Source organism: Mobula birostris, chromosome 30, assembly GCF_030028105.1.
Source record: "Mobula birostris isolate sMobBir1 chromosome 30, sMobBir1.hap1, whole genome shotgun sequence".
NCBI classification, from domain to species: Eukaryota; Metazoa; Chordata; class Chondrichthyes; order Myliobatiformes; family Myliobatidae; genus Mobula; species Mobula birostris.
In genome coordinates, this window is record NC_092399.1 from 3,532,764 (window position 1) to 3,551,343 (window position 18,580).

Sequence of the window (18,580 nt, forward strand, 5' to 3'; positions counted from 1 at the left end):
TGGCCAATGTATACAAGCATTACTTGTATTTTATAGGATTGCTTTTATGTTTTACATTTATTGTGTGCATTTTGAAAAAAAAGGTTCTTTATGCTTTGCATCTCCTCCTCCTTCTCTTTCCCTGATGGCCCACTCTCCTCTCTAATCAGATTCCTTCTCCAGCCCTTTACCTTTCCCACCCACCTGGCTTCACTTATCACTTTCCGGCTATCCTCCTTCCCCTCTCCCACATCTTTTTATTCTGGCATCTTCCCCCTTCCTTTCCAGCCCTGAAGTGTGGGGGGGGGGGGGGTGGTCCTCGATCAAACATGTCAGCTGTTCATTCGTTTCAATAGGTGCTGCCTGACCTGCTGAGTTCTTCCAGCATTTTGTGTTGCTTAAGTTTAGTGTTTTTATGCTGCATCAGATCCAGAGAAACAATCATTTTGTTCTCCTTTACACTTGTATATTACATAATGGCAAACAATCTTGAATCTTCTCCAGTAGAGTACCAAGGCCAATAGGGTCAACTTCTGAAGCCAGGCTGCATGAATTAGGTTCACATCTCCTCAAATTTAAAATATTGAATATCGATTGGAGGTTTTAAATGTTTAAAGGATTTGTTAGGTACAAAGAAACAATTTACACTGGTGGGAAAAGCAAAGAGAAAAAACCATGTTAAATTCAGGCAAAGGGGCATAGACATCTCCTCCACCTGCCCCTCAAAAATAAATACCTGTGGAACATAGGCAAAATGCTGGAACTCAGCAAGTCAGGCAGCAGCTACGAAGGGGAATGAACAATCAGTATTTATTTGGATCTTGGCCTGAAACTATGCATTCCCCTGCAAATATACTGCCCGTCTTGCAGCGTTCCTCCAACATTGCGTGTGCATTGCTTAAGACTTCCAGGATCTGTAGAATCTCTTGTTTATAAAGCAACTGTGGAATATGGCAAGAAAGGGAGATTTTGTGATGGGACTGATTTTTTTTTTTTTAAACTGGTGAGGGTAAACTTGGGAAAAGGGGTCTGGTTACATCTTGGCTGTCACTAGAATGATTAGCAGAACAGGCTTGTTGGATTCAAAGGCCTCCACTTGAACTTCTGACCCAGTAATATTCTCACTTATTCCAGTGCCAGCATCTCTTCCATCTCTCAAGAAAGGTCGATTTGTCTCTTGAAATATTTTGCTCTGTAACTTCTCTAACTTTTGTGAAAACTGTCCACCAAACTGCACACATCTTACTACCATTTTCTAATCTTTGACAACCATATCCTGGCTTTCAAAACAATTAAGGCTGCTTTAATAAGCAGCTACATTTTATTAAGAGGCAGGAAATAAGTCAATACACCCCTGCAAAATTATGGAGCAACTCAAACTAACCGATAAAGTCATAGAACGGACCAGTTTGGTCTATCCTTGTCCGTAACAGAACTGTGGCACATCAAACAGTCAGCCAGCCAGACCACCCTCCACCAATATCTTGTCCCAAGCATTTAGACAACAGTGACTCCAATCAGTTGGTTCAATTCAAATATACCTGGGTGAATGATTCTAGCTTAGATTGGTATCTTGGTCAGAATGGGCCAGATGGGCTGAAGGGTCTGTTTCTGTACTATATCACTATAACCAATTGCAGACAAAGAATCCCTAGCAATGGCTTCTCTTCCCACACCCAACTTAACTCCAGTGAAGTCCAAAGTGCTTTTGATCTTTCATCTACATGCTGTTCCACAGCAACACTGGTCAAAAACACAACCTCCGTTTTCACATGCGCACTAATGACACCCACCAATACCCCATTCCCATCACTCTGGAATCTTTTCCTGTCATAAAACTGACAATGTGTCATCCAACGTTCAGTACTGGATAAGAAAATCTTCCTCTAGCTGAATAGCTGGGGGACAAAGACCAAGCTTCATTCCCCATCTCTCTTGCTAGTGACTCAAACCAGTCTGTTTGCTACATCTGACTCCGAGTGGAACATCTAACCACAGATACTGTTTTCACCTCAATGATATCACCTGATCTTACCACGCCAGCACACCCGCAGCTCTTCACTCTTCATACCTTGCAGTACTTCTAGACCTCTTATGGACACCTACCAAGTTATGCTCAGCGACCCTCCTGCTACTTTCCAAAGCTTTACATTACTCCAAAGCATCGTGAATTTGGAGATGAGCGGGGACCACTCCTGGGAGCTTGTGGTCAATATCACTGTTTGTGGGAACAGTGGTATTGGTGTTTGTGGGAGTTTGCTGAACTGTTAGGCAGGTCACTTTCAGTGCAACCCGACTACAGTGCTAAAATTAGTTTAGCAATTGGAAACCAGTTTGGCACATGCTGAGGTCACAACACCACCATTAAGGCAGAGAGCAGATGCCATTGAATGAGAATGGTTTGCTCTACTTACATTGCAACATGGGTCACTTTGATTTCCTACTGTCTAATATTCTGCAGAATAAACTTGAGGTCTTACAGATATCATCTTAGAAACTGACTGAGCCCACAGTCATAAGTGATGATTAAAACAGATCTTCTAAATCAGCTGGTTGAGAATCCTGCTCCCATTTTGAACTACATCCAGGGGCACTTGCAGCAAATTTCCTGATCCAGTCAGTAAATGTTCTCATGGCAGAGCTGAAGTGAACAGTTTTACTAGACTGCTGAATTAATAACAACATTTTTGAAGCACCTGGTTATTCCGAAGGGGGAACTCCTCCTCGCCTGCGTTCAGCTTTCTGACGGGCAGCCACACTTCTTCCAGGTCAGAGTGAGCATCTGCAGAATGTTCCTCCATTTGTGGCTTGAAATAATAGGTACAGGCAGCTGATTCATCTCTGATTCAAAAACAAACATCCAGAATTATCTAACATCCAAGCAACAGTTTCAAGAAACTCATGTACTGTACTTAAAATGCTCAGATGCTCAATGTACGAGATGGGGCTAGATATAGAATGAAGCTCCTCCACCAGGACCCCATTCTGTACTCTGGTTAAAAGCAAAAAAAAGGCATTTAATAGAGCAAACATTTGTGCAAAGTTAGAGGATTGGGAAATTTTTAAAGACTAGCAGAAGGCAACAAAAACAAAACCATGGGGGAGGGGAAGATGAAGTATGAAGGCAAGCTAGTCAAAAACAAATGATACTAATCAAAAACGTACTGAAAGTTTCTTTTTCAGATAAATAAAGAGCAAAAGAGGAGAGAGTGGAGATCGGACCACTGGAAAATGACACCGCAGAGATAGTAATGGGGGATAAGGAAATGGGAGATGAACTGAATAAGTCTTTTGCATCAGGCTTCACTGTGGAAGACGCTAGTAGTATGCCGAAAGTTCGAATGCATCAAGAGGCAGAAGTGAGTGCAGTTGCTATTAGTAAGGAGACTGGTGTTTGGGAAACTGCATGGTCTGAATGTAGTCAAGTTACCGGGACCTGCTGGACTACACCCCAGGGTTCTGAAAGAGGGAGCTAAAGAGACTGAGGAGGCATTAGTAATGATCTTTCAAGGATCACTAGATTCTGGCAAGGTTCCTGCGGACTGGAGAATTGCAAACGTCACTCCATTCTTCAAGAAGGGAGAGAGGGAGAAGAAAGGAACTTGTAGGTCAGGCAGCCTGACCTCAGTGGTTGGGAAGATGTTGGATTCAAGGTCAAGGATGAGGTTTCAGGATATTTGGAGGCACAAGGTAAAATAGACCAAGGTAAGCATTTTTCCCTTAATTGAAACCCATTAAATGTTGAAATGTTTAGATAGAGTGGATATAAAGAGGTGGAGGAGCCTAGCACCAGAGTTCACAGCCTCAGAACAGAGGAGCCTCCATTTAGAACAAGGATGAGGAGGGATTTGTTTTTAAGCCAGAGGGTGGTGAATCTGTGGAATTCTTGCCACAAGCAGCTGTCGAGGCCAGGTCACTGGGTGCCTTTTAGGCAGAGGTTGATGGTTTCTTGATTAGTCAGGACGTGAAAGGTTTTGGGAAGAATGCAGGAGAATGGGGTTGACAGGGAAATGGATCAGCCATGATGAAATGGCAGAGCAGAGTCGATGGGCTGAATGGCCTAATTCTGCTCCTATGGTTACAGTGATAGATGAAGCAAAAAAAAAAAATTCTTCCTCACTAACCCATCAAATATTCTCACCCAAACATTGTGGGAATATTTGATGGGTCAGTGATGAAAATAAAAACTTCAGAAAGTTAACAACAGGATACCCTCTGCCAGGAATGGCAGAGAAAAAGCCCAGTGGATGCCACCCTGTTACCATGTTTTGGAACAATGTGGAGACATCCCCCAAAATTAAAGAAAATTATCAGAGCACATACAGTACTGTCACCACCTACAACCCCGAGATTCTTTTTCCTGTAGGCATACTCAAATCTACTGTTATAGAACAGCAAATGTAAACAGAACCAATGAAAGATCAAGTGGACCATAGAAGGCAACAAACCACAAATGCAAATATAAACAAATAGCAATAAATAACGAGAGCAAGAAATAACACGATAAAGTCCTTAAAGTGAGATGACTGGTTGTGGGAACATCTCAACAGATGAGTATAATTATCCTCTTGTTCAGGAGCCTGATGATGGCTGATGTTCCTAAAACTGGTGTTCAGAGTCCTGAGGCTCTTGTACCTCCTACCCGACGGCAGCAGCGAGAAAGAGCATGGTCCTGGGTGGTGAGGGTCTTTGATGATGGATGCGGCTTTTCTGTAACAATGTTTCATGTAGATGTGCTTTACCTGCCGAATCCACTACCTTTAGTAGGATTTTCCACTGAAAGGCATTGGTGTTCACCAACAGAAAGCAGTGCTGCGACTCGTCAAAAATACCTGTGCTCCACAGCGGCAACGAGAAACCCCTGGGATGCCATTTCGAGGCAGATGGAAGAGTACACAGTCCTGTATCAAGGAAGAACAGAACAATGGGATGTTAAAACAGAGTGTTAGAGATCGGAAAATAACTACATCCTTGTACCTGCACGAGAGAGCAGAACATGCAGCAACTTTAATTTAGTAAGTGAACGATGGACCATTGACACTTTGCAAAGGAGCAAGGATGCATCTAAAAGGGAAGCAGAATGTGCAAATGAAAGAGGAAATTTAACAAAAAAAAGTTCAGAACTGTAAATAATTCTGGCAGTTCTAGATTTTTGAAGAGATACAAAACCACCAACAAAAATACTAAGACCATCTCTAAGAATATGCCAGAAATGATCGGACACGCATTCAGGAAAGCCAGAGTTATCTTCTGCAGAAACCGAGAAGTGAGCAGACGAAGATTACAGAAGAGAGTTGGTTCTGATCAATAGACCACAAATACACAGTGGTCAGTAATAAATCCAGGAAGAATTGTGATAGGGATCTCACATGTTTGGAATGAGATATGTGGGTGGCATGCAAAACAAAGCATTTCACTGCATCTCAGTACATGTGAAAATAATTATTCAGAGGGTGGATAGAAGGCCAAACGCAATGTTGAAAGAGGATTATAATAGTTACTTTGATAGAAGTGAGCAGAAATGAGGAAGTGTTACATTGGGATGAGATGAAGGAAGGGAGAAGGCTTGTGTGGAGCTCTGGTCACCATGGACCTACGCTGGACAGAATGTTTTTTGCACCTCATATCGAAGACAGCTTCGGCAGTCTGGGTGGACGAGATCTAGTGAGGTCCAATGGCTAGGAAGGTGGTACTGCAACGTTGTATGGAGAGTGAAGGGCATGACAAAGAACAGAAGATGTCGTGGTCATCCACTGCAACCAAAGACGACCCCAGTTTGTGACGCTTGCTCGTACCACCGGACCTGGACTTGAGGTTGAGGGAGTGGGACAAGGCAAAATGAGCTAGTTCTATTAGGGAGTCAAACACAAGAGATTCTGCAGATGCTGGAATAACACAAAATGCTGGAGAAACTCTGTCCTGATGAAGGATCTTGGCCTGAAAATGTCAGCCATTGATTCTTCTGCATAGATGCTGCCTGACCTGCAGAGTTCCTCCAGCATTTTGAGGGTGATATGGGTTCGTGTGTTACCCTATGAAGCAAGATAGAGAAAGCAAATGAGGAAAAGAGTGGCATGATTGTACAGGAGGTACTGCAGCCTCAACATGTACAACCCAGGGCTTAGGTGCTGTCCATATAGAAGTACCACGACCATGGGAGTTTCCTCCAGGTGCTCCAACATCTTCCTGGCTAAATTCCCCCAGTGGACCACAAGGAAGCACATCAGAAATAATAGGTTGCAGGAAAACAGGTGGGAAGGTGGGACTGATAGAGACCTTCTGAGAACAGGCAGAAACTCAATGGACCTTCAAGGATGCAAGGAAAAGGGGCATACAAGGAAAGGGGGAAGGGGGAAAAAAAAAAGGTTAAAAGCTAAAACCAACACATAAAATGCAGCAGGAAGTCAGCAAGTCAGGCAGCAGCTATAGAAATGAATAAACAGAGTCAACTTTTCAGGCTGAGACCCCCCCCCCCCTTCAGGACTGGAAGAGAAGGGACAAGACACTAGAATAAAAACGTGTGGGGGGTGCAGATAGCTAGAAGGTGATGTGAAGCCAGGTGGGCAGGAAAGAAAAAGGGCTGGAGAGGAGTGGACCATAGCAGAAAGGAAGGAGGGGCACCAGTGGAAGGTGATAGGCAGGTAGAGAAGAGATAAGAGGCCAGAATGGGGAATAGAAGAGGGGAAGGAAGGGAATTTTTTTTTTAAAAACTGGAAGGAGAAATTGATATTTGTGCCATCAGATTGGAGGCTACCCAGACAGAATATAAGGCATTGCTCCTCAACCCTGAAGGTAGCATCATCTTGGCACAGGAGGAGGAATGGGAATTAAAATAATTGGCCACTGTGGTGATGGAGTAGACGTGCTCGATGGAGCTGTTCCCCAATTTATGACTGGTCTCACCAACGTAGAGGAGGCCACGTTGGGAGCTTCATCAGGGGCATAATAGACAACTCCAGTGGTTTCCCAGGTGAAGTGTTGCCCCATGTGGAAGGGCTGTCTCGGACTCTGAGGGAGGTGGTGAGTGGGCAGGTGTAGCAGTTTGGCCACTTGCAGGGAAAAACGATGGGAGGGAGATTACTGGGGAGAGACAAATAGACCGGGGAATCATGGAGGGAGCCATTTCTGCGTAAAGCGGAGAGAAGGAGAGGGGTAAAGATATGTTGGGTGTTAGGATTCCTTTGGAGGTGGTAGAGGATGATGCGTTGAATGTGGAGGCTTATGGGGTGGTAGGCAAGGACAAGAAGGCGGCGGTATGTAGGTAAGACAACTGAAAACAAGAATGATGAACCAAATTAACAACAGAATAACAAAGAAGCAAAACACACTTTAAGGATAGGGGAGTCAGAGAGAATAAAAAAGGTCAAAAGGTGGACCATTGCCAGACCCAGAATGCAAGGTGGCGAGGCTCATCTGTAAAGAGGGACTGACAGAAGCTGAAGGGTCAGATGTGTGATCATACTCTACCTGAATGCCCCAAGACCATGCGAAAATATAATCACAGGGTATTTCTCCACAGCTCTGAAAGAAGCGTTCCATCCAACTGGGACTGAATAATGACCTAAAGGTTTAATAAATGAGGCACAAAATATTGACATTGATTGAGGTGTGGGATTCCATTACCAAAACTAATTTTCCAGTACATCCAATGTCCAGCACTGGAGAATAGATAGTTAAAAAAAAAGAGTCAAAAATACTTAATCATTATTGAAAATAATATGTACACTCATAATGAGGCTATGATGCATACTTAAGTACACACACACACTCTTAAGACTTTTGCACAGTACTGCATTTGTCAACATGGAGCAGAGAGTGAGTTTGTAAATCTGGTGGGAACAAAGGATGTTGGGAATAGTGAGGGTGGAGTGCCACAGGAGGGGTGTGGGACAGGGGCACAGGAGGCAGCGCAGGTGCAGATGCACCCAGCTCTGAGACACCAGGCAAGGTCATTTGATTTCAAACAATTGGTTTACTGACCATTATAGAATGTGCTCCCCTCTCCTTTTCACCCAAACATAATTTCCCCCTTCCTGGCCCATTCCTACTCTCAGTGCATAATAGAGACCCATATCAGAATCAGATTTTATCACTCACATCATGAAATTTGGTGTGTTTTTTTTAAAAAAACAGCAGTATAGTGCAATACATAAAATTACTACTGCAGTATAAAGACCTAACTATACATGTGTGTATGCCCAAGACCTTTGCACAGGACTGTAATTCTTACAAAAAATGGCTCAGCTTTCTTTCCTCTTGTCTGGGTAGAATCTGTTACTCCCCAAGTGTCAATTAATGGATTACCCAACTCTAGGTTACCAAAGCAAGGAAAATCCAAATCTGTCAATCTGAAATTGAGGGGAAACTGACCTGAAATATCATTTCTCTACAGATCCTGTGGAACAGGCTCTTTCATCCCAACGTGCCGTGCCACCCAGCAACCCACTGACTGAACCCTAGCCTAGTCACAGGACGATTTACAATGACCAATTAACCTACTACCTGGCAGTAATGCCAGTGTTTTGACTGTGGGAGAACCCCTGAGCAGCTAGAAGAAATTCACATGCTCACAAGAAGATCGTACAAGCTTTCTTACAGAGGATACTGGAATTGAATTCTGACGTCTTGAGCTGTAATAGTGACACTATAATCATTATGCTACCAGAGTGCCCGAATCCACCACTCTCTACTTCATTTCCACGTTCTTGTCTCTGTTTCCACCTCATATTGGGCACGGAAAGCAAATTCCTCTGGGCCAGTACCAGAACTGTAAGAAGACTGCAATGGCCCCATCACAGCTACATTTTCAATAGACAATAGGTGGAGTAGGCCATCTGGCCCTTTGAGCCAGCACCACCATTCACTGTGATCATGGCTGACCATCCACAATCAGTACCCCGTTCCTGCCTTATCCCCATATCCCTCGACTCCGCTATCATTAAGAGCTCTATCGATCTCATTCTTGAAAGCATCCAGAATTGGCCTCCACTGCCTTCTGAGGCAGAGCATTCCACAGATCCACAACTCTCTGGGTGAAAAAGTTTTTCCTCAACTCCATTCTAAATGGCCTACCCCTCATTCTCAAATTGTGGCCTCTGGTTCTGGACTCCCCCAACATCGGGAACATGTTTCCTGCCTCCAGCGTGTCCAATCCCTTAATAATCTTATATGTTTCAATCAGATCCCCTCTCATCCTTCTAAATTCCAGTGTATACAAGCCCAGTCGCTCCAATCTTTCATATGACAGTCCTGCCATCCCAGGAATTAACCTCGTAAACCTCCGCTGCACTCCCTCAATAGCAAGAATGTCCTTCCTCAAATTTGGAGACCAAAACTGTACACAATACTCCAGGTGTGGTCTCACCAGGGCCCTGTACAATTGCAGAAGGACCTCTTTGCTCCTATACTCAACTCCCCTTGTTATGAAAGCCAAAATGCCATTAGCTTTCTTCACTGCTTGCTGTACCTGCATGCTTACTTTCAGTGACTGATGAACAAGGATACCAAGATCTCATTGTACTTCCTCTTTTCCTAACTTGACACCATTCAAATAGTAATCTGCCTTCCTGTCCTTGCCACCAAAGTGGATAACCTCACATTTATCCACATTAAACTGCATCTGCCAACTCATCCAATCTGTCCAAGTCATCCTGCATTATCTCAACATCCTCCGCACATTTCACACTGCCACCCAGCTTTGTGTCATCTGCAAATTTGCTAATGTTACTTTTAATCCCTTCATCTAAATCATTAATGTATATTGTAAATAGCTGCGGTCCCAGCACTGAGCCTTGCAGTACCCCACTAGTCACCGCCTACCATTCTGAAAAGAACCTGTTAATCCCTACTCTTTGTTTCCTGTCTGCCAACCATGCCCTACCCCCAATACTATGTGCTCTAATTTTGCCCACTAATCTCCTATGTGGGACCTTATCAAAGGCTTTCTGAAAGTCCAGGTTCACTACATCCACTGGCTCTCCCTTGTCCATTTTCATAGTTACATCCTCAAAAAATTCCAGAAGATTAGTCAAGCATGATTTCCCCTTCGTAAATCCATGCTGACTCGGACCGATCCTGTTACTGCTCTCCAAATGTGCCGCTATTTCATCCTTTATAATTGACTCCAGCATCTTCCCCACCACTGATGTCAGGCTAACTGGTCTATAATTCCCCGTTTTCTTTCTCCCTCCTTTCTTAAAAAGTGGGATAACATTAGCTACCCTCCAATCTGCAGGAATTGATCCTGAATCTATAGAACATTGGAAAATGATTACCAATGTGTCCATGATTTCTAGAGCCACTTCCTTAAGTACCCTGGGGTGCAGACCATCAGGCCCTGGGGATTTATCAGTCTTCAGTCCCATCAGTCCATCCAACACCATTTTCTGTCTTATGTGAACCTCCTTCAGTTCCTCCGTTATCCTAGGTCCTCCAGCCACTTCCCAATTAAAATAGAGCCATTAGTTTTGCAGATATTTTAATTTCTCTTCCTGCAGTGGTAAATTCTCATTAATGCCAGTGTTTGGTTCTGCACATGATCCTTCCAATCCTACACCATTTGGCATCTTCAGTAAACGTAATCCCATTCGCCAGAACCGCGAACCTCAAGTTCCCATGCATTTACTTTTACAGGATACACTGTTCTCGTCATCCTTGTGGAGGATGGCAAATTTTCTGAAATTCCTTTATCCCAAAGGGTTTGAGGCTAGATCATAGGGGATACTTCTTAAAAGATCAGGGAGTTGAGGACTATGCAGAACTAACAGAAAAGGTGAGAATATCGGCTATTATCATATTAAATGGTGGGGCATCCTTGAAGGCCCAAAAGGCCTGAGGCCTACTCCTGCTCCTAATACGATCTTGTGTTCTATACCTTTGAGAACTTTCTATCACCTATTTCTACTAACCTCATCCTTAATTTTAATTATACAACCCAGTTCTGTTGCCAGGTCCCTAAACTCAAGAGATCCCTCCCTTAATCCCACTAACTTTTCCTCTTAAGTCACCAACCTCTGGCCAAGATTTTGATCACATTCTATTAACTCCTGTTTGGTCTCAAATTGCATTCCATTTTGGGCCCCCATTATAGGAAGGACATGGTAGCTTTCCAGAGAGCGCAGAAGAGGTTTACTAGGGTGCTGCCTGGATTAGAGGGCAGGTGCTATAACAAGAGGTTGGACAAACTTGGGTTGTTTCCATGGAGTGGCAGAGGTTGAGGGGAGGACCTGATAGAAGTTTATAAGATTAAGAAGTGTAGACAGTAGATAGCCAATATTACCCCCCACCCCAGTCCAAAATGTCTGATACACTTGAGGTGAGAAAGGACAAGTTCAAAGCAGATGGGTGGGGCAAGATATTACATCCTGGCATGTTATGGATTCCAGATTCTGACTAATAACATTCTGAGTTAGGAATTTTGCTTCATTAATCCCAGGGAAATGATGGATGTAGGGAGTAGATGAAAAAGTAGGAAAGGGTAGTGTCTCTCCAATCCCCTCCCGTGCTTTGAGTCATTCCAGAACAAACTTGCCAAAACTACCAAGGCTTCTTAACTATTGTACTCTCAGACCCAAACCCTGCATCCCTACACAATGTGCACATCCTCGCTCTCTGCACACTCATGTGCCTTTCTAGCAGGCTTTTAAATACTGTTATACGCCTCCACTTCCAACATGTTCCAGGCACCTGCCATTCTCTTTAAACAACTGTTCACTGGCCTTGATGCAGGTTTAAGAATTTAATTTTGCAAGCTTGTTACTGTTGTGATGCAACAGTGGCATATGCACAGCTATAGGAACAGTTTTTGTAGGCCAGATCAAGATATAGAATGCAGGATAGGTATTGGCCAGGACAGGGTTGAGAACTTTCCTGCTCTTCCTCAAAATAAGACCGATTTTCCTTTGAAAACATGCTTGAGAGGGGATTAATTTATTATACCATTTGAATGACCTTAACACCAGTATTGCTCTGTGCCATAACACTGGCACAAGGGTTACAAATCTACATTTTGCACTCAAATTCAGCAGCAGTGACTGTACAATTTACTTCATCAAACTGTATGCCTTAAACCCGTCTACATCAACGGAGCTGTAGTGGAGCATGTATCAAGCTTCAAATTCCTTGGTGTCCACACTTCCGAGGATCTCACCTGGTCCCTGAACTCCTCCCATCCGGTAGGCGCTACAGGAGCCTCCGCTCCCGCACCAGCAGGCACAGGAAGAGCTTCTTCCCTGAGGCTGTGACCCTGCTGAACCTCACATCACAGCACTAAGCAGTATTGCACCCATATTGTACTGTCTCAGTACTTTTATACTTGTGTGCTGTAGCACTTACTTTTTATTCGCAATTATTTTGTAAATAACACTATTCTTTGCATTTCTGGTCAGATGCGAAATGCATTTCATTGGCTTTGTATCTGTACTTGGCACAATTACAATAAAGTTGAATCTAATCTAAAGTGGGAGATTATAGTGGGTATTTTTGATCCCACACAAGTTTACAGAGATAATTATTTAGAGATATAGCATAGTAAAAGGCTCTTCCAGCCCATCGAACCCACACGTTTGTAATATGGGAGGAAACCAGAGCACCCAGAGGAAACTCACAGGGTCTGAGGAGAATGGATAATTTCCTTACAGACAGTAGTGGAACTGAACTCTGCCACTGGCACTGTAAAAGTGCTACACTAACTGCTAAACTACCCTGGAGCCCAAAAATTGATCAATGTATCATAGGTGTTGACACCTGTTGGACCAAATGTCCCAAAAATCACATCAAACTCACCTCTGAGGCATCTTCTTAGACTACTTTTAGCTGAACTTCGTTATTTTGGTAAGGCAATCTGATATTCCCTTAACCCCATCCACAAAAAGACCTTCACAAGCTCTTCTCTCCTGTGGGCACAAGCTCCTTGGCCCTCCACCTTGCTTCAGTCTGGGAGCTCCTGCTCTGTAATTTTGGAACTGTAGCCCTGCCACGCGCGAGCACTGAGAGTCACTCACCAAACGCCAGGGACAACAGAGGAGGAAACCACATCTTGCTCTTATCCAGGTAATCAGCAAGGCCAACAAAATATTGATATTGTGGTATCCATGACACCGGCTTTAATTGCTCAGCCTCAGTGGGGTAATAAAGGCGGAAGAAGCTTCCCTGTAATAAAATGGCAAGAACATGGGGTGAGTTAGAGGCAGAAAGGAAGGCTTATCATTCTCTGCCAAACATTCAAGACTTAAGATTGCTTATTGTCCTTCTTCAGCGCAAGAGTGCTGCGGAGGATGAAATGATTGCTGTTACTCCAGATCCAATACAGCATAAAAACACAAAAAGCATAAAGAACACAATTAAAACAGGTTAGAAATGCAGCGATTACAAATGAAAGTGTACAGTAACCGTTCAAGTGTGACAGTATACATACATAGACTGATCACATGACCAAGCGATGCCAGCTGTAGGAGTCTCTGTACATTTCGAGTTCCTGTACGTCAACGTCTAAGGATCTATCCATAAGACATAGGAGCAGAATTAGGCCATTCAGCGCATCAACTCTGCTCTGCCATTCCATCATGGCTGATCCCGGATCCCACTCAACCCCATACACCTGCCTTCTCGCCATATCCCTTGATGCCCTGACTGATGAGGAAACTATCAATTTCTGCTTTAAAGACACCCATGGACTCGGCCTCCACCGCATTCTGTGACAGAACATTCCACAGATTCACTACTCTGACTTAAAAAAAAATGCTCCTTACTTGTTCTAAAAGGTCACCCCTTAATTTTGAGCCTGCGCCCTCTAGTTCTGGATACTCCCACCATAGGAAACATCCTCTCCACATCCACCCTATCTAGTCCTTTCAACATCTGGTAATTTCAATGAGGTCCCCTTGCATTCTTCTAAATTCCAGTGAGTACAGGCCTAAAGCTGCCAAACACTCCTCACATGTTAACCCCTTCATTCCTGCAATCATCATCACAAACCTCCTCTGGACTCTCTCAAATGAGAACACATACTTTGAGCTATGGGACCCAACAACCATTGACAATAGTCCAAGTGCGGCCTGACTAGTGTCTTAGAAAGCCTCAGGATTATCTCCTTGTTTGTATATTCTATTCCTTTTGAAATGAATGCCAACACTGCATTTGCCTTCTTTACCACAGACTCAACCGGTAAATTAACCTTCTGGGAGTTTTGCACAAGGACTCCCAAGTGCCTATGCACCTGATGTTTGAATTTTCTCCACATTTAGATAACAGTCCGCACTATTGTTTCTTTTACCAAATGCATTATCGTACAAAATTTATTTCCAAACATTGCATTCCATCTGCCACTTTTTTGCCCATTCTTTCAATTTATCCAAGTCCATTGCTTCCTCAGCACTACTTACACCTCCACCTATCTTCGTATCATCCCCAAACTTTGCCACAATACCATCAATTCCACTATCTAAATCATTGACGAACAATATGAAAAGTGGTAGTCCCAATATTGACCCCTTAGAAACATCACTAGTCACTGGCAGCCAATCAGAAAAGGCCCCTTTTATTCCCCCTCTCTGCCTCCTGCCTGTCAGCCACTCCTTCGTCCATGCCAGTATCTTTCCTGTAATACCATAGGACTTCATCTTGGTACGCAGCCTCATGTGGCACCTCATCAAATGCCTTCTGAAAATCCAAGTAAATGACATCCACTGCTTCTCCTTTGTCCACCCTGCTTGTTACTTCCTCAAAGAACTCTAACAGATTTGTCAGGCAAGATTTCCCTTCACAGAAACCATACTGACTTTGACATTTTATCATTAGGTTCCAAACACCTCTAAACTTCAACCTTAAAAATAGACTCCAACACTTTCCCAACCACTGAGGTTAGGCTAACTGGCTCATAATTTCCTCTCTTTTGCCTTCCTCCCTCCTTAACAAGTAGAGTGACATTTGCAATCTTCCAGTCCTCTGGGACCATGCCAGAATCAAGTGATTCTTCAAAGACCATGACCAATGCATCCGGTATCTCTTCAGCAACTTCTTTCAGGACTCTGGGATGTCGTCCATCTGGTCCTTGTGAGTCATCCACCTTAAGAATTTGAGCTTGCCTAGCACTTTTCCCTTTATAATAGGAATGGCATTCACTCTTGCTCCCTGACACTCAGACCTCTGGCACACTGTTAGTGTCTTCCACAGTGAAGACTGATGCAGAAGTACCCATTAATTTCATCTGCCATTTCTTTGTCGCACATTACTACCTCACCAGCATCATTTTCTAGTGGTCCAATATCCCTATGATCTCTGTGACCTGTCTCAGAGGCTGACGTTAGGCTGGCTTTAAAGGGACTGAATCCTCGCAAGGTGGAAGGTCCCAATGAAGTACCTGGTAAGGCTCTGAAAACCTGTGCCAACCAATGGGCAGGAGTATTCAAGGACATGTTCAACCTCTCACTGCAGCTGGGAGAAGTTCCCACTTGCTTCGAAAAGGCAACAATTATACCAGTGCCTAAGAAGAATAACATGAGCTGCCTTAATGACTATTGCCGGGCAGCACTCACACCTACAGTGATGAAATGCTTCGAGAGGTTGGTCATAACTAGACTGAACTCCTGCCTCAGCAAAGACCTGGACCCATTGCAATTTGCCTATCGGCGGAGTAGGTCAACAGCAGATATAACCTCAATGGCTCTCCATGTGGCTTTAGACCACCTGGACAACACGAACAACTATGAACAGTATCCTGACATCAACTATAGCTCAGCATTTAATACCATCATTCCCACAATCCTGATTGAGAAGTTGCAGAACCTGGGCCTCTGTACCTCCCTCTACAACTGGATCCTTGACTTCCTAACCGGAAGACCACAATCTGTGGGGATTGGTGATAACATATCCTTCTCACTGACGATCAACACTGGCGCACCTCAGGGGTGTGTGCTTAGCCCACTGCTCTACCGTCTATATACACATGACTGTGTGGCTAGGCATAGATCAAATACTATCTATAAATTTGCTGTTGATACAACCATTGTTGGTAGAATCTCAGGAGGTGATGAGAGGGCATACAGGAGTGAGATATGCCAACTAGTGGAGTGGTGCCGCAGCAACAACCTGGCACTCAACGTCAGTAAGACGAAAGAGCTGATTGTGGACTTCAGGAAGGGAAAGACAAAAGGAACACATTCCAATCCTCAGAAGTGGAGAGAGTGAGCAGTTTCAAGTTCCTGGGTGTCAAGATCTCTGAGGATCTACCCTGGTCCCAACATATTGACGTAGTCATAAAGAAGGCAAGACAGCGGCTATACTTTATTAGGACCTTGAAGAGACTTGGCATGTCAACAAACACACTCAAAAACTTCTATAAATGCATTGTGGAGAGCATTCTGACAGGCTGCATCACTGTCTGGTATGGAGGGGCTACTGCACAGGACCAAAAGAAGCTGCAGAAGGTTGTAAATCTAGTCAGCTCCATCTTGGGTACTAGCCTACAAAGTACCCAGGACATTTTCAGGGAGCGGTGTCTCAGAAAGGCAGCGTCCATTATTAAGGACCTCCAGCACCCAGGACATGCCCTTTTCTCACTGTTACCATCAGGTAAGAGGTACAGAAGCCTGAAGGCACACACTCAGTGATTCAGCTTCCCCTCTGCCATCCAATTCCTAAATGGACATTGAACCCTTGGATAATACCTCACTTTTATATTAAAAAAATATAGTATTTGCTTTTTTGCATGATTTTAAAATCTATTCAATATACATAAATTGTGTAAAGTACACTGAATAAGATTTACTTATTATTATTTTAAAAAAATTCTTCTATATTACGCATTGCATTGAACTGCTGCTACTAAGTTAACAAATTTCACGTCACATGCCGGTGATAATAAACCTGATTTCTGATTCAACTCTCACCTCTCTTTCACTCTTTATACAACTGCAACTTTCAGCATCTCGATTTATATTGGCTAGTCTGTCCTCATATTTCATCTTTTCCCTTCTTATAGCTTTTTAGTTGCCTTTTGTTGGATTTTAAAAGCTTCCCAATCATCCACCTTCCCACTCACTTTCGCTACTTTATATGCCCTTTCCATGGCTTATATGCGGTTCTTAACTTCCCTTGTCAGCCACGGCTGCCTACCCGTCATTTGAGAACTTCTTCTGTGGGATACATCTATCCTATACCTTGTGAACTATTCCTAGAAACTTCAGCCGGCCCTGTTCTGCCACATCTCAGCCAGTATCCTCCTCCAATCCACTTGGGCAAGCTCCTCTCAGGCCTCTGCAATTCCCTGTATTCCATTGCGATACTGATACATGTGGCTTATGCTTCTCCCTCTCAAATTGCAGTATGAATTCAATCATATTATGATCACTGTCTCCTAAGGGTTCCTTTACGTTAAGCTCCCTAATACGATCAGGGTTATTATACAGCACCCAATCTATGATAGCCTTTCCCCAAGTAGGCTCAAGCATAAGCTGCTCTAAAAAGCCATCCCGTAGGCATTCGACAAACTCCCTCTTTAGTGATCTGACACCAACCTGATATTCCCTATCCCCTTGCATTTTGAAGTCCCCTACTACAATTGCATCATTACCTTTGTTACATGCCTTTTCCAGCTCCCTTTACAATCTCAGCCCCACATCTTGGCTACTATTTGGAGACCTATTTATGATTTCCATAATGGTTTTTTACCCTTGCAATTTCTTAACTCCACCCATAAAGATTCAACATTCTCTGACCCTATGTCACCTCCTTCTAAAGATGTAACTGCATCACTTACCAAGAGAGCCACACCACCGCCTATGCCTTCCTGCCCTGTCCTTTCTACACAAGGTATATTCTTTGATGTAAGGTCCCAACTATGGCCTCCTTTCAGACACGACTGATGCCCACAGCGTCATACCGACCAATCTCTAATTGTGCCACAAGTTTGTCCATGTTATCCCGAGTGCTACACACATTTACAAACTGCACCTTCAGTCCTACATTCTTCACCCTTCTGTATTTTGCCGCTGTGGTATAATGCAATTCTTTGCTCTGTCTGCATTTGTAGCCAATCATTAGCTTGTCCTTCCTTACATTCATGTTACTCCCATCATCTACTTGTAAACCTCCTGGCTCATCCTCAGATCCATCATACTGGTTCCCATCCATATAACTATATCTATATATAACAATTACAGCACGGAAACAGGCCATCTCGGCCCTTCTAGTTCATGCCGAACTCTTACCCTATCCTATTCCCACCGACCTGCACTCGGCCCATAACCCTCCATTCCTTTCCTGTCCATATATCTATCCAATTTAACTTTAAACGACAACATAGAACCTGCCTCAACTACTTCTGCCGAAAGCTCATTCCACACAGCTACCACTCTCTGAGCAAAGAAGTTCCCCCTCATGTTACCCCTAAACTTTTGTCCTCTAATTCTCAACCCATGTCCTCTTGTTTGAATCTTCCCCACTCTCAATGGAAAAAGTCTAACCACGTCAACTCTATCAATCCCCCTCATAATTTTAAACACCTCTATCAAGTCCCCCCTCAACCTTCTATGCTCCAAAGAATAAAGACCTAACTTGTTCAACCTTTCTCTGTAACTTAGGAGATGAATATGAATATCCACCT

General features: G+C 43.6%; 1 protein-coding gene across 2 annotated transcripts in view; it reads right to left on the reverse strand.

Moving 5' to 3' along the window:
* LOC140190601 (platelet-activating factor acetylhydrolase 2, cytoplasmic-like) overlaps positions 1-18,580 on the reverse strand; it is a 56,972-nt gene that overhangs the window by 11,367 nt on the left and 27,025 nt on the right. For both annotated transcript variants that reach the window (XM_072247300.1, XM_072247299.1), the window contains 4 exons: positions 12,981-13,128; positions 7,447-7,540; positions 4,812-4,880; positions 2,676-2,820 (listed from right to left, as the gene is read on the reverse strand). In XM_072247300.1, the coding sequence (XP_072103401.1) occupies positions 2,676-2,820; positions 4,812-4,880; positions 7,447-7,540; positions 12,981-13,128 (456 nt within the window). The remainder of the gene's footprint in view (positions 1-2,675; positions 2,821-4,811; positions 4,881-7,446; positions 7,541-12,980; positions 13,129-18,580) is intronic.